A 22,498-nucleotide genomic window follows, 5' to 3' on the forward strand; every position below is an offset into this window, starting at 1 on the left:
GATTCACAACTACTCTCTGAAGAAACAAAACACCAGAATTAAAATTTTACAGTAGCACCTTTTCAGAAACTAAGTCTCAGGAGAACAGTTGAGGTGAAGTTCTTACACAGAAAGTAGTAAAACCAGACTACATTGGGACTACCTTGATGTGATGCTATAGCTTCAGATGTTCATTTCTAGTATAAATGCTCTGCATATACACCCTTATTTTGAAGTCTGTGCAAGGATATGGAGATAGCAAAGAGTGACTGCCTGTTAATATAACAGAAGTTGTTTCAGGTAGGTCACATGTCAGTCTAACTCAACCATAGTAAGTAATCTCATAATTCCTACCAATATTCTATAAATTACATCAATATAACATGCAGCTACTACTTGACTTTTCAGGGGAAAACAAACAAACCAATCCCACAAAAAAAACCCCCCAAAAACCACCCAACCAACCAAACAAAAAAAAACCACACAAAACATCATTTGATCAATGCAATCAAGAGTTCTGACAATACAGGTTGTCCTCTCCTTGCCTCCCGTACAAGACAGAATTAACTGTTTTGAATTAACCAGTGAGGGAACCTCCCTGTTTGACTAACTTAGAAAAATACAGAACTGTTGCTTCTACAGCCACATAACCACTTCTGGCAATATGCAATGCAAGTTGTGGAAAGCATACTGGGAGCCGCCAGTGCGAGGGAAGCCGTGTTGTGTCAGCGCGCACACCGCGGGCTTCGCGCTCTCCAGAGGGAAGGGGCTGCACGGGAACAACCTGAGCTCAGCCACCGAGGTGATACACAGTCTGCAACCACAAGTGGAGATCTTATTCTCTCCAATTATTTGTAAATTTTGCTCACACATATTTTGTCTTTTCAGTGCATCTGTGGAGTGGGAGATCTGCTGCAGACATTTTTTTTCCCCTCTTTAACCTAAAGTTCTCTAGTATAAGCAGCTAAGTCTTCATTGAAAGAAGCACCTCATGGCATCTGTCACATGAGAATTGAAGTGAATTATGCTTAGTGTAGATATAGTTGTGATATCAGAGGGATGAGAACTTAAGTATTAGAGCTGCTTCTCTCTCACAAAAAACCAAATATACATGACATTAATCAAAAGGTATGGGCTCCAAATTTTTTTTTGTGCAGCATACCCATCCTGACAGGTCCACAGGATTCCCATTACTGTGTGTGTCAATGTAACATATGAGTAAATCACAATTAAACAGTCTAAAATTTGTCTAGACTTTAAGAGGTTCCCTAGGTTTTGACAAAGAAAATTGCTCTTGCAATGTTTAATTAGCTTTAAATATTTTCAACTTCACGCCTCCAATATATGTCCCTAAACCAGTTAGAATTTCAAAGAAAACTATTTCCCAACATAAGCCAAACAAGAAAAAAATCTAAATTAAGTTTTCACATTTACTATATTCTAATGTTCTTTCTCTCTTCCCGTAAAAAATTATTCAGTTTTATCAGTTCATCAGAAGGAGACTAATTTGATATTAATGAGCTGCAATTTAGGGTACCATAGCTTTTTAGCCTATCTTTTGTCACTTTACACAATATTAGATGTGATTTAATAGTTTTGCCTTTACTACCTGTTCTTTTAATGTCATAAGGTTTGTTTTACAAGTCGTAATATATTTTAAATCCCTGAGGTGTTTTAAAAATTCATTTAATAGTCATGCAAATACTTCACATAAGTATACACCAGGCAAACTTAACACTGGCCTTATTCATGGTTTCTTTTATCTTGTACAGGCAGACCTGCTAATTTTAATGTTCTGTTTTAGTGATCACAGATTCAGGTCCAAGACCATTCATTCCTATGATCTCAACTCAAACACCTGGACCTCAAAGGATTTATGCCTTCTTATTGCCACCTACAGTCTCATCAACTCACTTTCTACATTTTGCTTTCAATTTTGTATCACAATTAATACAAAATTGTTTGTTGAGTCTTGACACTTAAAAACACTATAAAACAGAGCTTAATTAAATGGTTTGGGGGCATCAATTTTACCTTTTTTTAAAAGTCTATATTTTTGGCATTGTACTTCCATTGAACTAAAATTTACCTATCATGGCACAAAAATACAAAAGCACCAAAACACAAAATAAGACATTAATTTTGGCCCATCATTCTCATAGCTACCATTAGAATATACCACATGGATTTACAAATAAAGAATTGTGATTTTTTCCATTGTACCAGTATAGGCTGGTCCGCTGACTGAAAGAAGTTTACTACTACTGTTCTTGAATATTCACATAATGTCAACTTTGATCTGAAAAAAACACTTAGACAACTAGACAAGTTACTGACATAAGCAGTGTTTGAGAAGAGTAGTTTTTAATGTAAAAGCACTCAACAGTTTAAAATATACTAAAAAAAAATCTGTATCTTGAAAATGACAGTAATGAACTAATTTTTTTCTGTGATGTTACTTCACTAATTTCACAATTTTTTATTTGCACCAAATTAAACTGTAGGAATACGGAGTTCTACAAAACATCTGAGAACACTTTAAACTGACTGAGCACAATCACACCAGTTATACCAGTGGACTTAATCTTAGAAAAACTTTGTTAGCTGCTAACTACTAATGGTTGTGAGATCTCTATTCTATATGACATCTGATACGTGAAGTCGTGACCATTAATTATTTTAACAAGACTATAATCGTAAACTTCCTTAAAAGATGCCCACAAAAAATCTAGTGATTTCCTAAATCTGTTAATAAAATATTATTTTGACATGGGTCTGTAGGCATAACAATTTTATTAAGTGCAAACTCTAATGGATCTGCACTTGATAATAGTAGAGTGGAGGGAAAAACAAACATGCATGTGCCTTGTTTCTGCCTGTCCAATAGCAAATGGGTAGCAAAATAAAATTAAAAAAAATAAATAAACCAATAAATAAACCCAAAAAGTTTAAAGCAATACTTGTACCAATAGCTGCTCTCATATTTTACTAATTGTTAGCAAAGGCTGTATTCAGTTGTATTCTGTATTTATTCCCTGGAGCTTAGTAAATTGCTGCGTAGGTTTTATTGTTTCTTTTGTGAGTTTGGTTTGTGCTTCTTTTGGTTTCTGTTCAGTTTGGATTTTTTTTAAAATGCCACTACCACTTTTGTTTTTCTGAGTGAAAAGTTTGCAATTACCAGGATTTAGAGATTCAGTGTGCAAGAAGTAGAGTCAGTTCTACTGCTACCTAAAACAACCAAACCAAACTAATCATCAGAAAATATAAATAAATACAATGAAAAGCAAATAAAAAACCCAGACAAAAAACTCCAACCAGTACATTTTTCTTGTATTTTTCATTCACATCAGTATTCTGAGAAAAAAAAATTAAAAACTCAAAGAACCTATGTATAAATAACAAAATTCTGACCTGATCATGAGTTTCACAAACAACAGCTTGAAATCGCTAAGCCTACAAGGAGTATATTTTCTCTTCCCACTTATGCTCCCTTATCTCTCACACAGACCATAGCACACACAACCCAAACAGAAAGTAAAATTCCTACAATATAGAGCTTATCTTTAAAGAAAAAGATTTATGGTTTTTGTTGGTTATTATCTAAGTCTAAAAAAAAAAACGAAAAAGAAGATTTAAGGGGTAGCTAAATCCCTAAAATGGCTTTGAAGTGCTGAGTATGACCTTTTGAAGTGCTGAGTATGACCTAAGCACTGAAAAAAACATCTCTGCTTTAGCCCTTTAGAAGTTGATTATGACATTTAATTTTCCAAATCATGTAACAGAGAATAATATTTTAACTTTCTTTTTATTCTCAATTTTCTTTTAAAAGCTACATCTTGAACATGAAGAAAACCCACTACTGACAAGCACGCAGTGAGCAAAGCGAAGTAATCTTTAGAATTTGCAGTTGTCATAGAATTCTGGTGAGGCTTCCAGAGAAATAATTATCTGCAAGCAGAGTGAACTCCACACATACTTGACTTCTCACATGCAGGGTGGGAGGACCCTTCTTTCATTTAAAGACTTCTTCTGCTAAATAAGCTATTTCACATGAAGACTTCATCATGATTAAAGTCAGGAATGAATGAGAAAAAAAAAACAACCAACCCAATGAAAACACACACCCCAATAACACAATGCTGGAAAAGCTTTTTCTTTGTCCAGGTGAAGATTGATCAAAGGAGCAGCACTGAAATATGTTCCACATTCTTTTACTGAATCAATGTTGCCATTTGCTTTACAGAAGAGCTGACTTGACAGCATTGAAGATAACTTCAGTATCCTACAGCCATCCAATCATTCACTGCTTAACTCATTTTTCCCCAAAATGCACCTTCTCAGTACTTTAATACAATTGACATTTTTAAACAACAAAAAAACTCCCAAAAAACCCAAAGCTCCTAAAACCAAAACCCCCCCCCAGCTTCTTTGTTACAGCCATGCCATATTGGAAGGTAAAACCCAGGCAGGCACAAATCTAATTTCCAGTCAGTTTAGGAGAATTCTTCACTTATAAGGTATCCACAATCACTCAAGAAATTCAAAGAGGATGACTGTGCAGGTTTTCCTATGTGCCACAGGATGATGCATATTCAGTGTACATTAAATTGACTGCATCTTTTAAGAAGTCAGCAAAATTTCACACATTTTGCAGCAGAGATACCAGTTTTCTCACAAGTTTTGGCTTCCAAAATCAGTTTTTCATCTCAAAACCGAAATGCAAGAGCCTGAAAAACTCTGTTTTAGAAAGTTTCATGACTTCTCTCCAGCCTTCAAAATGAAAGAATTCCAAAGAACCAAAGAACTCAAATATGTAGAATAATTAAAAATTATCTAATAAGATAGCATTCTCAAACTAAGTTTCAAGTAAGAGGGATTTCCATTGAGGTGAAGCATATATTTCTACTAAAGATCCTGTCAGTTCAAATGCTGGCTTTCTGTAAAGCTGGGTACGTGGTCTAAATCTTAGATTAAGAAGCAGGCACAAATACTGAGAAGAATATAAGCATGGAACCTGGGAATGGAAGGAGGGGATCAAGATAGCACAGGAAGGCACAGCTGGAGCTGAATATGGCAAGGGATGTGAAAATATGAACAGCTTCTGCAGGTGTGTTAGTCAGAAAAAGAAGACAAAAAACCTGTACTCCCCCAATAAATCAAGAATCACACAATCATTCCGGTTGGAAAGGTCCTCTAAGATCATGGAATCTAACCCTTAACTAATCCACTTGTTGTAAACCAGACCATGGCACTAAGTACCATACCTAGTCATTTCCTGAACACCTTCAGGGTGACTCCACCATCTCCCTGGGTAGTCCATTCCAATGTTTTACCACCCTTTCCCTGAAAAAATTCCTCCTGAGGACATGGAGGAGGCTGAGGTACTTGTTGACTTTTTTTTGTTTCTATTTTCATTGGCAAATGCTCTTCCCTCATCTTTCAAGTCCCTGAGCCTCAAAGCAGTACTTTGACCTCTGCAAGATGTTGATGCAGTCCCCCCAAACTTCCTTCCCACATTTGGAAAGATGTGGGTTTGATGGATGGACCAGTCAATTGAGAAGAACTTGGGTGGATAGCTGCATCCCAAGATGGTGGTTACCAGCTCACTGTCCAAATAGAGATGAATCATGAGAGGTGCCCCTCGTGGGTCATATCAGGACTGATACTGCTCAATACTTTTATTAAGGACACGTAATTGAGTGCAGCCTCAGCAGGCGTGCAGCTGAGTTTTGTAGTTGATATGCTTGACAGAAAGGGTGTCATCCAGAAGGATGTTGTCAGGGTTGACAAATAGGCCCATGGAAACTTCATGAAATTCAATCAGGCCAAGTACAAGGTCCTGCAATTAGGATTGAGGTCACAGGGCACTTGCTGATATCAGCGCATGCTAAAGAATTAATGGGTTGAGAATAGCCCCATGAAGAGAGATCCAGGAACAGCAGTGAATAAGATGCCTGGATGCCTGTAAGTACACATTGCCTGGATGTGAGCAGTCAATGTGTACTTACAGGCCAGAAGGCCACCCATATCCTGAGCTGCATCAAAAGCAGTGAGACCAGCAGGAGGGTGAGGCAGGGGATTATCCCTTTTTACTGTGCTCTTGTAAGACCCAACCAAAATGCAGCATCCAGGTCTGGAGGCACCAGCTTATGAATGTCACAGATCTCTTAGAGCAGGTCCAGGGGCAGTCCATTAAAAACCTTTCCTGTTAAGAAAGGCTGAGTTTGATTGTTCACCATAGAGAAGGTTCCAGGGAGATCCCACTGGGATCTCAGTGCCTAAAACTGTAAGAATGATGGAGAGAAACTCTTCAACAAGATCTGAAGTATTAGGGAGACTGACAAGGCTTTAAAGCGTTTTGTAGATTTAGATTAGGCATAAGAACATCTTTTACAAGATTATGGTGAAACACTAGAACAGGTTGCTCAGGGAAGTTGTGGATGTCCCATCGCTGGAGGCATTCAAGGTCAGGTTTGACTGGGCTTTGAGCAATCTGATCTAGAAAAAGATGCCCCTGCTCATTGCAGGCAGTTGGAACTAGATGGTCTTTAATGTTCCTTTCAAACCAAACTATTCTATGATTAAAATGCTCAACTTACCGACAGCTAAGGTAGTCCTTCAAATTGCAAAGTCAAAGAAGGCAAACAGAAACTTCTGCTTTGAGATTATTTCTCTAATGTTAACATAGGCCTCTAATGTTAATTGGCTTTTGAAATATTTAATGATTATAATCTTCTATGAATAGCTCTTTATCCAGCTATCACAAATTTAGGGAGCTAGTCAGGCAAGGGTCACCCAAGCTGCTGGGTAGTACATGGACCAGGCAAGGATCTCACAGTCAACAGTTCTCTGGAGACCTCTAATGAAAACTTTGATTAAAAAAGGCAATTTTGAAAACTAAAGCTGTAGCAGGAGAAGTAACTATTTTATGCATGCCATGATTTATGACTGTGAAGCCCTCTAATCCAGTACTGCCATCCTCAGTAACAGACCATAAGCTTTATAAAGGGCTTGCAAGGCCTCAGGACTGATTCTTGCTACAGTCAGGTTCACGCTGCATGAAATTCTCAAACTTGCCTGCAGCTTTGCCTTACTTCATTTAGCTGCAATAGCAATTTCTCTAATTGAGTGGCTAAGGCTAATTTGGTTTCCTTTATTTTGCCTCCCTTTTTTTCTGATGGTACAACCAGAGTTTTAAATTAATAACTCTAGCAAACAGTCTATGCAGAATGAAGAATTTTTCAACTGGCACAATGACATGGTTCAGAGAAATACAAGCCTGTTTTGAGTCTTTGAGAAGCAGAGATAAAGGATACAGTCCAGGGAAATACACTAACAGGAACAATAAGACATGAGACAAAGACTTGGCTTTAGAGAGCCCAAAGGTATGAACAACTCACTCATAGTCAACTACAGAAATGCAGACCCAGACAAAACTGGGTTTAGGAGTAACAAAAAACCAAAAGAGTAGTAGCTAACATGCATAGGACACCATATTAAGTATGGATGAAACGTGGAATTGCAGACCATGGAAGAAAGAGAAAACATATAAAATAATTTTAAATATGAGTAACCTCAAGTGCATCCTAAACTGATGAAGAACAAATCATCAGCTAGTGGATCCAGATGAGCACAGGAAGAATAAGAATTATGCTAGGAAAAAGAGCAGAAACCAATAATTGTTTGTGCAAATATAACTACTCTCTTGTTCTTTTTTCCTTTTCTGTAAAAATTTCATCCTGACTAATAATGAGTAGATACTCAAGACTGATTGCTCTAACAATTTTGGATTTCCATAGATACACACAGAAAGAATGTTGACTTTCCCTATAAATAAGGGTTTTGCGTATCCAAAACTGCTGCTTTAACCTTCTTGTGACTTCAGGTTTACAATCCACGGACACTACACAGATGTGCCTTGTGCTCTTAAGCAACTGTAAGAAAGGCACAGATCTAATACAGTCAAAGAGATTGTGTGACCTTCCAAGCCTCCATAGCTCTTTTCAAGTCAATCCTATAAGCCAGCTTCAAAGAACCTTAAAGCAAGATTTCTCTAAAGTATTCCATGCATAAATAATTCTATAAATGTTTTAGGAAGTCCTCCACTATATACAAGATAAAAGATTTTAAAGTGTTAAAGGGTAAAAACACAAAATACAGAGTTAACAAGTACTCTTAATGGTTTTGCAGACTCATTTATAGCAACACATATACCTAATGAATTTAATGAGATTATTTGGGTGAATAAACAGTATTTAGATATTCAATACACAAGAGTCCAATAGATAGTACAAAAACATGGAGGTGAGGATCATGTGATAGATTTGAACAAATCTCAAAAGTTTCAGTTAAAAATGCAGTGTCTACATTATGTATACTACAAGCAATCTAATTCTTTTCTTCACAATCAACAAATTAGTGACTTTCCAGCTATCTTCTTCATTACTAAGTAAGATCAGCACCTTAGTAAAACTTTAGACAGGCCTGTTTTGATGAGTATATTTTGTTGCAAACTTCCATCTATCTGCCTCATTATCCAAAATGCAAAAGGAAAACTTGAAAAGTTATGCAAATGAAACCTTCAATATGGGAAGGATATGAAAAAAAAAAAGTAATTCAAAGGGCAGTTATTAATGGTTTAGTTATACAAGAGAAGATGAGAAGCAAGGTATGTGACTGTATTTATGTGCTAACTATCCATCTAACACAGCAAATTATACAGCCTTAAATTAATCAGGGTAACAGCTGCTGGCTACAGTAACATAGCAAATCCAACTTCCTATTTTCTATCCTAATAACCCACAGGGGTTTATTCCAGAAATACTGATTCAACCCGGCATCACAGTACACCTTCTGCCAGTTTAAAAGAATAAAATCTAGAAACAAGGATTCTAGATGAGATAGAGATTTTTCAATTTTCTTTTATTTTTGTAACAAAAGATATAAAATCCCTAAGTCATCTTTGCCATTCGAGCCAGATTCATAATAAATACAAAGTAGTTATCAACAGTAGCTCTTAGTAAGCTGCAGAGACTTTTCTATAAAGGTAGAAATATAGTTTTATATTAAAAAATGATACTACTTTAAGTTAAGGAAAATAAAATAAAAAATATAAGCAATGTAAAGACTACAACAAACCAGAATGGTATGGCTGGAAATGCATTTTTATTATCAGAGAGTTGAAAAGTCCCTTACAACTTCCCCTACTTTATGCCAGCCAAAGGAAAAAAATAACTTGCTTTACAAAAAAAGCCACCAATGAATCAAGTCATAGTCAGATTCAATAAAATCTAGGTAAGTGACAGCTGCATTTAATCTGGGACCATCTGAAGGTAAGTTAGCACTACTGAGAATATGCAGTAACAAATTATGGTTTAATTTTTCAGCCAAATAGATAAATGCATCAAAAATCTCCTGTAAGTACTTAGGCAATATGCCCAAAATGCTGGCAGTATTTTGAGTTCCACATTGGTAAAAGGGAAAAGGCTAAGCCCAGACAAAATGGAATTTGAACAGAAAACAGGTTTCCTCTTTCACTACGGGCATGCTGATATTTGGCACATCAGTTGCTGTTTGCAATAAATATGGAGTGAGTAGGGAAGGACACAGGCTGCTTAAAATTCTATCTACAGCAAATCTGCAAGGCTATGAACAAAAAGTTATTCCACTAAATCCCATTTGGCTGTAGAACTGAACAAACAAAAATGCCAACTCTGTTAAGTCACATTGCATGGCTTGTTTCAGAAAAGCGTTTGGAGAAGAGAAAAATTCCTTAAATTCCTTATATAGATGAATTACAAAAAAATCCATTAAAATTTTAGAATTATGGAATTTCTGATCTTGTTTGCTTATCAAACTATTTCAGCTCAAGAGAAAATATTTTAACTTAAAAAATTAAAGTCCAGACAGAAGGACTAGAGGAGAGGCAAAGCTAGTCTCTTCCTATTCAGTAAGAGTGGGGTTTGCTTATTTTGGGTTTTGTTTGTTTGTTTGAGGTTCTTTTTTTAAGCTACCTACAACACTGATATATGGGATTTTATGATCACACTGCACATTTGTCTGGGCTCCAGCTATGACAGAATTAAATTTCTTCATAGAAGATAGAATGGAGTTTTAAAATTGTGATGAAAACAGTTTTTATAACACAGGGAGGATTCAGAAATTGCTGAGCAGAGCTTACACAGTGTCAAGGCTTTTCTGAGCTGTCAGTGACTAGGCTGGAAGCGCACAAGATGTTGGGAGGGAGCACAGCTGGGAGAGCTGACCCCAGCTGACCAAAGGATTATTCTATACCATTTGGTGTCATACTCAGCAATCAAACAGGCAAGGCTGGAGTCTGGCTAGGGCTGCCACTCCTCAGGGACGTTTGGAGAGATGGCATTTGCCTTCTCCAGTAACCACTGACGTGATGGATCTCTGCTTTTGCGGAGATGTCTGAACACCTGCCTGCTAATAGGAAGCAGTGAATGAAATCCTTACTTTGTTTTGCTTGTACATGCAGCTTTTTAACTGTTAAACTGTCTTTATCTCAACCCACACATTTTTTTCACTTTTACCCTTCCAATTCCCTCCCGCATTCCACGGTGGGGCTGGTGAGGCAGTGGCTGCGTGGTGCTCAGCTGCCCCCTGGGGCTAAATCACAACAACAACCTTAATACTCATGCAGATAAGGCAATGACTGCACTTAGATAATTGTGACATTTCAAAAAACTCTTGAAGTGTTTTTCACAAGTTAATATTAGTCATACAGACACACATCAATGAAGACAGACTAGAAAGAACATGAAATGGGATATTAATATAAGCACAGTTGGGATGATGATCTCTCAGGATATAGCAGGGGCATGAAACCACTGTAGTAAGTTCTTTAGGCTGCACAGAAAGAGGAGCAATCCTGTTACTACACTGACTTTCCACTTCTGTTTTCCATGCTAGAACATGCTGTTCTGGTTTAGGACTGGCACCCCATAGGAGCAGAGGATCAACGTCTTAATACTTCTCTCTAGTAAGGCCACTTTTACCAAAACATTTTTCTTTTGGGTTTGTGATCTCAAATAGTAGCAGAAATAAGAATTTTGTAGACGGAGGCTACAAAACCACTAAATCATTACTAGGTACGAGCCACGAACAGGGTGTTTGCTACTGATTTATGTACCAAGGACAAAAGTCACAGTAGCTTTTCATGGATCAGTAAGTCACCAGAAGGCACAAAATATTCCCTTCCAGAATCAGAGGCAGCCAAAAAGACAGTCCCAAGAGCTTATCTTAAAACATGTAATTACTTTTGCAAGGGCTACCAGCCACAGGAAGGATGCCATTCCCTCATTAAGGACTGAGCTGGAAAGATTGAGCCTGCGTGAAAGCTGGAAAGTAAAACACAGCTGACATACCTTACAAATTAGCTAACATAATGCTCATAATGTAACATAAAAGTCATTCTTCATTTAGGTACAAAATTCATGGGTTGATAATGAGAACTGCAATATTTATTTTAATTTTTAGACAATTCAAGTAGGGTCTATTTTGTCACAATTTTCAGTACAGTGCATTTTTTTTTTTCCAGGAAAGAATTTCCTAGAACCTCCTTTTGGGAAATTTCTGGCCTTGGACATTTTAAGGAAATAACATTCCAGATTTCTTACTCCGGGTCCTTTGAATATTGCTGAAATTCAACATTTAAGCAAAAGGAATTTCACTTCTTTAACCCATTCATACACTTCAGAACACAAGCAGAATATTTTACTTATCTCTCCTCTCAAACACAGTATTTCATTTTCCAGAAGTTTTCTGAATTTACGTAGAATTAAAAATAATTTTCTTTATTTGATATTGTTAAAATATTTTCATATCTAAATAATTGATATTCTAGATTAGGTAGTAGAGGTCTTACAGAACAGGTTCACAGCCCTGCCGACCTCTTCTGCCCTGAGATTTTGCTACTACTAAATATAGCAAGGTTTGATACCTGAAATATAAGTGTTTTTTTTTAAACTGCATTATGATTTCTTTCCTGTATGTCATCATTACAGTCATTCATATGATATTGTTACAAAAAAAAAGTGTTATTTTAAAGAAAAGTTGCTAAAGAAAGAAAAAAACCCCAAACATTTTCCTTTGCAAGGATTGCAGTTGACAAAGGAAATCTATACCTACGCTCATTCTCAGGAAACAAATACTTCCACTCTAGACAGGTAAAAGTACAAATTTCAGCCTTTAAAAAAAGATCCTTTTTCAGTCTCTTCTTTCACTATTTAAAATTTTTGGGTTAGTTCATCATGTGCCTATATCAACACATAATAAAAGGTTCAACAAACATCTCAGTCTGAAAAGAAAAGACCACCAAAATAGCAAGTATTTAACTAAAAATAGAAATATATCAGCCTATTAAAAGGTCTTATGGCAAATTACACTAACAGAAAAAAATTGTCAATATTATATTTACAACAGCAGCAGCTTTTATTACAGCATTAATGTTAGCTAAGTTTTCTGGACACAGAAAAGCTAAGAAAAAGGCTGTTTGTGCCTTTAATGTTTAAAAATATTAAACTCATAGAATTTACACATTTCTTCTTTCTCCTAAAACCACAGCAGAATAGAAAATATTTACAGGTTTAGGAGTGACAAACTGAATCCTTCGCAAAACCCACACAAGAGAATATTGAACAAACTGCCCAACTCTTAAGTTCATCGTTAGATATTCATTAGAATCTTTTGGAGCTTTTCTGAGCTGGATGTATTAATAATCCACTGATGTTCCCAAGTCATTCACATTTTCACATCACTGGAACAATCAAAATTGTTCCAATGATTGAATCTGCTAATGGAAGGGTTCCCTGCCCATTGTGGTGTTGGGGTCTTGAGATAGATGATTTTTACAATTTCTTCCAATCTTCTATGATTCTATGAAAATTAAATATTGTCTAATAGATAAAACAGCACCCATGACTAAACCACAGAGATTAACTGGCAATGTTGGATTGAAGATTCAGGAGACTACTCATCTCAGGAACAGCAGGAATCATTATGCATACAAGTTGCATAAAGTTGGTATTTTCTTGCCAATTTAGCTTCCTACTGAGAACTTGAAGTATTTATCTCAGATTATCCATTGGATTATTCATCCATTCCCAGAAAATAACTACTCTCATCATCGTATCAGTTTGTTGAGAGAACAACTACAAAGCCATAAACCAGACTCATGGACAACAAGTAGCAAGCACTTCAAGCACTGAACAAATGACAAGCAAAATTTTACTCTTAAAATTGAGTGCAGAAAAGGTATTTTGGTACTTGATAGAGGGAAACTTCTGGACACATTAGCTTGAGTCCAGAAGTCCATTATGTTCACTGGGGTCCATGTTAACTGAAGAAAGTCACAGTGTTGGGAAAATTACCTTGGCAAACTCACAGAATCATATTAAATTGATAGAGGAATTTTTTCAATTTTTTTTGTTTATTTTATATAGTCAAAAGTATCAAACCTTTAAAAAAAAAAAAAAGAAACCAAAAACACAATGACAAAAAAAAAAATCAAACCAATCAAAAAACCCCAAATAAACACAAAACAAACACCAACCAAAATAAAACAATTCCCTACGATGTAACAGATACTCAAGAAGAACAAGACCTGAAAGAGGTGAAAAAAACCAGAAAATTTCTTCAAAGCCTATACACCATAGAAGTGCATCACTGCTTTCTGCTGTTGATGTCAAAAGGGATTTAAAAAGAAGCTTTGGGAAGGTGCACAAGGGAGGATGAGGTGAATGACAGTATAAATGTTAATGCTGGGTGTGAGCAGAAAGCTTTGAGAAATCAAAGAACAAAAGAAAAAAGGAAATATGGCCTGCAGGCAAGTAGAACAGAAAGACTTTCTTCCAGCTTTCTTGTCTGGCAAGGAACAGCTGCTTCTGTAGAACAAAAGTCAAGGACAGGTATGAAAAAACACCAAGTCCAGTACATCTGGCATGTTGTTTAAGCAGTGTTCACCAGTTGTACACTACAAAATATGGTTAGAAACAACAAAAACAACCACATACACCCACACATACAAAAAAAACCCCAAAAACAAACAAACAAAAAAACCCCAAAGAAAACAAAACAAACAAAACAAATAAAAACGCCACTAAACCAGAAAAACAACTCCAAAACACAAAACAAATCAACCAAAAAAACCCTTAAAATGAACCAAGAGTTGTTAACCTTAGAGGACATCCTAATATTTAGTAACAGACACTAGTGTAGCCAAAAATAAGGCAAACTCCATGAGGTTTCATTTTATGTTGATGACTAGGAAGACACTCTGAAATGAGTTTTGTGCTTTCACTACTTTTTTTCCACTTGGCAGCTGGATTCTCTGGCAGGCCATGGTACTTTAATAGAAGAAAGACCATCAAATTATAAATGCATAGCAGATCAGATACCGCTGTAATTTAGAGAGCATTTGTCTCTATTGCCAAATATAAGCAAGTTTTCTGTATGGGAGGAATACATCTGACTTTCCAAAGAAAACTACTACAATGATCCACCAATGCTGATTTTTTAATTCGATATGTAGCCCTCAAAGCACCTTTTTAAAAAATAGCTTGTTAACTTCATTCTAGAAAAGTAGGAACAAAACTGATTTTACCAGAGAATTAAGTAAAATTGCACAAGTCCAAGTACTTTGTTTTCTCTTTCTGCAGTCCCTGCAAAGCCTAAACCTATTTCCTGTGATTCCACTGCAATTATAAAAAACAAACACATACTACAAAAAGAGGAACTATCCCTCAATTCTCCAATTCCATTGCTAAAAACTTATGCTTATATATTAAACAGTGATTGTAATGGTCAATCAAAATCATTTAATGGTTTAAGCTGACTGATGCTACAAACTGAACTTACTACTTCTGAAGTTCATAGTTCTTTTTACTGATATAATTAGATGTTTGAATCTTCCATGGATAATTTTATATCTAAAAAATAACAACAGTTCAAGTTTCCACCAGTATCAGAACTTAGAGATCAGATGCGATCACTGAGAAAAATGAAAGTATTATTAGTTAAAAATCTTAGAAACACACATATAAATCTGGTGAAAGAATGATCCAGTAAAGAAACCTACATTTCAGCCTAAGAGTTCAGTAACTACCCAACTACATCAGTGTTGTTAAACTCACAGGTCTACTGCCACAAGGATCTAATTTAGTTAATGTTAATATCCACATGGCATATTGTTGAAACCAGACTAAGTCATGTAAATATCAGCAATATTCAAAGGCTTACAGTGCTACAATGTGATTTCTCTAGCTTCATTCTTATTTCTACATTTTAAAAACACAAAGGATCCAGTTATGTCATTGCTGCACAGGAGCTGAGGTAATAAATGAAGAATATACTGACTAAAAGGCACAGATCAGAAACTTAGTGCAGGAATAAGGATGTAATGTTCTCTCTCTACTAGGGATACCAAGTATGGGTATAGCTTCAGAGGCCATTCGATCACCATTGAAGTGGTTCACTTCCCTTGTTTCCTGCTTTAGTGCCCTACTGAGTTTTTCAAACTCTGCATCCTGAACCCATAATACCCCAAATTCTCAGCTGGCAGCAGCATTCAGTAGCACTTCAATGCTCCCCTTGCTTCCAACTGAAGAGTAATTCGTTTACCCAAGAGAAGAATGAAAGAGCTGGCCAAAACCAGGGATAGGCATATAGTTTAGGAAACCAAACCAGCAAGGGATGGGTAGCTGGCAGAGTGATTATAAAAACTTATTCTCACTGGTTATATCTGGTCTGTATTCCCCTGCCATAGAGGAACTGAACACTTGCCTTAAAATCACATATGACACAGAAGCCAGAAGCTGTCACTATTAAAAACTGTCTGGGGAACAGTTATGGAAGTTCTTAAACTATGGGGCAAATCAGCTGGCCGTTGCAGCAGAAATCACTCCAAGCCTTCACAAAAAAACACCTGACCCTTCACTGCTACAATTCCTTCTAGAACCATCAGTACCCACTGCCTGTCTCTAGACTGAAATGCTGTCACTTGAGTGACAGTCACCATTTTTTCCAGAGCTGGATGTCACATTTTGACATCAATTTAAAGTTCATTGACAATGCTAGGTTTACAGCCCTAAATCTGAAAGGGGGCAGTGTTGTTTAACCAGAAAGTGGTGCTGCCTGTCACTGTTAATTACAGCTCTTCCTGCTGGGGTTTTTACAAGAAAGTAGGCCAGCAGGAAGTGTCATTATATTACAGCCTGTAGCTCCATGCATGTGTTCCTAAGTTGACAGTCAAGAGATGTCCTTTAGCCTTTTTCACTGTGCTCTTCAATACGAAAAACAAACTGCTCAGATTGCAAAAAAGGATGAAATATGCTATTGCATGCATCTCATAGGAGAGAATAATAGAGTTGCATAGAAAGCAGCTTCTTATTGAGGCAAAAAAACAGCTCCTGGTGTGTTCAGGATTTCTGATGTTCCTTTTCAATTTACCTAGTAAAGCAATAAAGGCTATGGCAATGAAACTTAGTCTTCTCACAGCCCCCATATTAGTTAAAAAAATAAGAGACTGATTAGCTGACTTACCAGTTGCTAAGGCTTTGAAGGACAAAGGAAGGGGGGAAGAGCTACCAAGGAGAGAAATACTGTGAGCTACCCACCCAAAGAGAAGAAGCTCAAAACAAAGAAGTTTGAGCTACTCATGACATCTCCTTTGCCCCTGTCTTTCACACCTGTGTAATCTCCTCAATATGCATACTGAATTCAAGTAGAGACTTTAAAAAACACTATCATTTCAAACCATTATTGAGATATGAACGAAAGATATATCTCAATAGGGAGTAGATTTTGTCACTTTCAAGAAAGGAAGGTAAAGTTTCAACAGTCCTAGAAAAACCTGATGAAAGTTCACCAAGTGGTCTCTGGGGTACTGTGACTTTAGAGAAAGTGGTAACCAGTGTAATGGATTTACACACTTGCAAATTCTTTCCTAGTAAAGAGCTACAATTAAACCATACTACTTTCTACATTCAGTTCCACATCAACTGCATCATAAAAACATTTCAGGCACTTAACTGACTGTAGGCAAATTTTTCAGAATAAACATTCTCAGTCAAGGATTAGGTCTATGAAACCACAGAAAAAATCACTTGGAGTTTGAGAAGTAATCTGAAAATTAGCCTTCTACAACTTTAAGTATTGGAAGCCCTGCATTTTCCATGAATAAATTTAAAAAAGCCATTAAAAAATCCAAACCCACACAGAACCCCAAAACAATCAATGCAACACCACACACTCAGTTTGAAAACAATCCTGAATTACACCCAAAACACCCTTATTATCCAACAAGCAGGTGACTTAATATCACTGTACCTATTAAGTTTCCCCAATATAGGCTACAATTCTCATAAAATCATTTCTTTAATACTTTGAGTTGTACAAAGGGTACCATTCCAGTTTAATAAGAATAATTCTTGGTTGACACAAGAAATTCTTGGCCTTATTTCTAACAAGAACTGAGTCTTCACTGCAGTCTTACACCTTCCACACAGTACATTTCAACTGGTTTTTTTGTTTAATTTCATATATCCATATATTTTTGTTTTCATCTTTTTAATTTTCCACAATGAGAAGAGTAGTGATTCATTTTCAAGACCATTTAGGATCCATATCGTCTCTCATTTTTATCACTACACCTCTTAAGTTAGACATTGCCTAAAGATGCTTTAAAAATAATTTAGGAAATAATAACAAAACCATTTAAATGAATCCATCTCTGAATCCAGCTTTGGAGACCTGAAAATTTTTGTTAAAAATCCTATCAGAAATTGCAGCATCAGTTTAAATTAAATCTAAAATTCAAAACTATGTCCATTTTAAAGTAATATTTTTAAAATGCTACAAAACAAGCCCCACAGTTAATGCAATACCAGCCGATTACTCAAATCCCAAACAGAATTGAAACACCACATTTCAACGTGAAAAATACATATTAAGTACAGTGACCACCCAGTAAGAGGAGTTCTTACCTTCATAGATAGCTTTGAAGCCTTGGGCACTGACAGCAAAATCTGTGGTGAAACAGAGGGTGAGGATAGATCCTGTGCTCACAATAGATGATGGAAGCTGAAATCCAGATAACCTGCAATAAAAAGGCACAAATTACTAATACTTTTTATAATAAGCCCATCAGTAGATGTGGTGAGCATTATGATAAACATAATGTTTTTACATCTGAATTGCAAACACATTATGGGCTTTACCCTGATGCATCTCTAAACACTCACTGCAAAATTTCAAATGTGTCCTTGACTTTAAAACCCTCCTATGCTAACACATCTATGTGCTCTCTAGAAAACAATGAAAGAAAGGTCTACTGAAGACTTTTTTGTATGTGTGTTAGGACTTATTTTAAGATGAAGATAGGTAAATTTAGGACACCTAGAAGTAGATACTCAGGTCTTGACTCACTCAGAGATATTTCCTATGATTTCACGTAGTTTAGGCTACCTTGTCTATCCTCCAGGTGCTGCTTCAGAAAACCATGGATGTCATATGCTCACTGTGATAAACATTAACTGACTAGAAAACAAACAAACCACCACATTTCCAGTTGAGAGTTTCAGAAAAAATTACCTTACATTTCTCCTCTTACTAGTAGTCTTACCTTTACATACAAAATGGAATTTTGGATAAGCTATAATAACATTCCAATATTGCTTATAAGACAATTTTCCAAAATCTGGATATTTTTGAGGGTAAAATTGATTGAAGAAAAATGTTTAGATCCTTCATTGAAACATCACTAAACATAATTTGTTAGACCTGGTTGATACTAGTGAGATGATTTTTTAATGATTAATTTCTCATAATCAAGATATAAGAGAGCATTACTGTCCCACAAAAACAAAACTATACTGGTGGCTTAACTGATCACTAGTTAATTTCTGTATCATGCAATAGGGGTATGTGATTATGTATAGGATAATCCTGCCAGAAAACTGGCTCTTGTTCAAATTTCACCCGGAAAGAACTTCTTAGATGTTGAAAAAGATAATTAAAAACCCAAATAAACAAAAAAAAACCCCAACCAAAAAAAACCAAAAAAACAAACAAAAAAAAAACCAAACAAACAAACAAAAAAAAAAACCACAAAAAAAAATCCTACCTTTTTTAAATATCTAGGTGGTTAAGACAATCCATGTCTTGAAAAAGAAAAACCAAAAACAAATTTAAAAGAAAACAACAAAAACCATCTTGTTCTTGAAATTTATGGTACAATTAAGTTATAGTTCATTAATTAGCATCCAGAACTACAGAAGAGAAATAACAAATAACTGTAAGCTATGTACTAATAGAGCAGTATCACTGAGCTAGATGTTCTTTGCAAAATTAGGTTTATATAAGACCTCTTTCATTTATAAAAAATTCATAGGAGGAACTCCATGCTTCAGTTGCTCCAATCAGCTGGTTCCCCATCTCTTGCCAATTTTGAGATTTTGAAAACAAATAGAACACTCAGAGATCAGAGCAAGAACTTTAAATACAGATAAAGGTATATAGTCAAGGTATATAGTCAAAGTAAAAAGCTTTCTGCAATTTCTTCCTTTCATTTTAAACAACATTTTCTCCCATATGGTAATTAGCTGTTTGCTCTAATCTTTTTACCTTCCGTGTACTTGTCAACCTAATATTCCTATTCTTTTCCACCTCATTTACTCCAATTCCAGAAATAACCAGGTTGATTTTCCCCTCAGTCTTCAAACTGCAGAACCACCATAAGGCTTGCCACTTCTTATGTTCGTGCTTTTGTATGTTCTCTCACCTTCTCTAGACATTGCAGTTTTTAGGGAAATGTGCCTCTTGTTCTATTTAATAAATTAGAGTGGTTATCTCTTCTGCCCTACATCTGTAGTGTACTCTCTGACAGTTCATATTTAACTGAGGTATGCATTCTCTGATCTTACTTACGTGTCTCGCTCTTCTTTGAGAAGCGATTCAAAGAGTTCTTGTTTTAAGGGATGGGCTTTGGAGTTTTTTTGGACAGCACTACAAGTATTTCCTGCATTTAACATTTCTTGCTAAATAACAGGAAAATAGCATGCATTGTAGGGGAAGAAAGGAAAATCAGCTTGAGTCACAAGCAGCTAGCCTCAACATTTCACACTGCATGGGAGAACTAAAAAAAGACCCCACAATAAAAAGAGACAAAAAAAAGTTGTATCAGTGCAGAACTGCAAAGCTTTTGCTTCTTCATTTCTGTTTTCTCCACTTGGTCTGGATTTGGTTCATATAAATGAATTTATCTCAGCTGTGAGTGGACATCCTGAGTTCTGCTATGATTTCTACACCAACCTGCTTTGATTCTGTTATGTGTCACTTCCACAGTATGGATTCTTAGGAGCCACACATTTTTTTCCATAGCATCCTCATTGAAATACCAGAAGATCATTCTTTAGGCTGACATCGCAATTCACATTTAAGGAAGACAAATACATTCTATAGCCTAAGTCAGTGCACATAAATGTTTTGCAGACTTACAAGTGTGAGAGACTGGAATGTTAATGGTTGATGACTTAAAACATTCTTGCCATTTGTGGAGGCAGCAGGGTGCTTTGCCAGGCTGGGTTTGCACACCCACCCACCCAAGGGGGACAAGGAGTTACAGTGTGTGCTGGGTTTTGAACCAGGTAAGGGAGAAGGTGGGTAAAAAGCAGACCCTGCAGAGGCAGAGCAGTGCTCTTTACCATTAATGTCTTTTTCTTTTACAACTGGCTCAGTTCTAAAACTGCCCCCCATCTACCTTCTCTGAGGAAGGCATGGGAAATTTACATTCAGAGGGGATGTTCACACATAGGTCTAAAGGTATTTGCCCCTTCAGATGGGGCATAACTGGCCCGACCATGCTGACATGAGAGGCAATGTCTGTCTGGAAACCCCTGGCTCCAGAAGCATGCCCAGAGTCAGTTCTGGGGGCTTCCACCAGAGGACTGTGGAAGACCAGTGGTGCTGCTACAGTGTAAAATACCCATCCCCAGGGGTGGAACCTGGGCTTTCCACAAAAAGCTGAAGTTAACCCACTGAGCTCATGTTTTTGGGCTCCCCCCTCCTGCAACAGACCAAGATGGCAACCATGACTCTGACCAAGACACAGAGAATCAAGTCTCATTGCTGGATCCATGGGCAGTGTTATTTTTCTACTACTCCTCTCTTTTGTATACATTTTTCTAAAGTGTTTATTTTATGCTTTTACATTGCTATGTTACTAAAGATAATAACAACCAAAAGGGCTACACACCTGCTTTCCTTTGCAACGCAACTGTTCTAAAATAAACCCTACATATATAAATAGTCATTCAGTTTTGCTTAAATCTAACCTCTCCCAAGGTTTCTATTAATAAGAAACTGGGTTACCCTCATCTTCAGGGTTGGTTGTAACTATAGGAAAAGGCAAATATGTGAGTAAACTTCAAGTATGCCAACTTGAAGTGTATTTTATCGAGATCTTTAAATTGCACTAATCTAAAAAACATTTACAGAAAAGTCTTTAATAGAAAAATTCATCAGATTACGCAGGTGCTTTTATGTCTTGCCTGCCTGGGCACCCCTAGCCAGCTGTGCTGCAGGTGAAAGGGCAGGGGCAGCAGTGGTGGCAGCCTCCCCTTCCCAGTGCCCCTCATGAAGAGATGTGTTAAACAGTGCCAGCACCACTGCGGCCACTGCTGCCCACACAACGGTGGTGGGACCGCCTGGCCAGCAGCAGAAGCATGACAAGTGATTCCCTGATGCAGAGCTTAGACAACATGGGCTTCTTGACTCTGCAAGATTTTGCAAAAATCTTTAAATTAGTGGAACTTATCAACAATGGTACCTACAAGCGACAGTTTTTCTTCTGGTTGGAGAAGAGGAGGAAGTGAAGGCATGTGAAGGAAAACAACATGGCGACACCAAGGTCAGTGGGGAAAAAAGGAGGGGGAGAAGCTGTTTGAAGCATTAGAGCCAAAATTCTTCTGCAAGCTGTAGTGAGGACTATGGTAAAACAAACTGTTCCTATGTAATACATGAAGTCCACAGGGAATGCAGAGATCTACTCGCAGCCCGTAGGAAAAGTGCTTATGCCAGAGGAGGCGGATGTCAGAGAAAGCTGTCGTCCAGTGGGAGACCTGAATAGGGAGAGAGGGTCTCTGCTTCCAGAGACAGAGAGAGCCCTTGCTTCCAGACTAGAGCAGCCTATCCTTAAAAGACTGCACCCTGCGGATGAGTGACCCATGCCAGAACAGTTTTGGGATGACTGCCCATGGGAGGGACCTCACAGCATAACAGAAAACCCCAGCATAACAGAAAAATGACTTCTCTCCCTGGGCAAGCAGAAGATCTTGACTGACGAACTGACCAAAACCCCCACATCCAGTCTCCCCATGCTGTCAGTGGGAAGGAGGGAGGGGCTGGGGGGAAGGTGTTTTAAAGGTTTATTTTACTTCTCATTATCCTCCTCTGACACTGTTAATAATAAATTTACTTTGTACCTTTAAATTTGAACCTG

At 36.9% G+C, this 22,498-nt stretch overlaps 1 protein-coding gene across 1 annotated transcript in view; it reads right to left on the reverse strand.

Annotated features, from left to right (window-relative positions):
- CSMD1 (CUB and Sushi multiple domains 1) overlaps positions 1 to 22,498 on the reverse strand; it is a 1,067,119-nt gene that overhangs the window by 720,651 nt on the left and 323,970 nt on the right. The window contains exon 3 of the mRNA XM_059468452.1: positions 17,985 to 18,097. Within this exon, the coding sequence (XP_059324435.1) occupies positions 17,985 to 18,097 (113 nt within the window). The remainder of the gene's footprint in view (positions 1 to 17,984; positions 18,098 to 22,498) is intronic.

Source organism: Ammospiza nelsoni, chromosome 3 (genome assembly GCF_027579445.1).
Source record: "Ammospiza nelsoni isolate bAmmNel1 chromosome 3, bAmmNel1.pri, whole genome shotgun sequence".
Classification (NCBI taxonomy): domain Eukaryota; kingdom Metazoa; phylum Chordata; class Aves; order Passeriformes; family Passerellidae; genus Ammospiza; species Ammospiza nelsoni.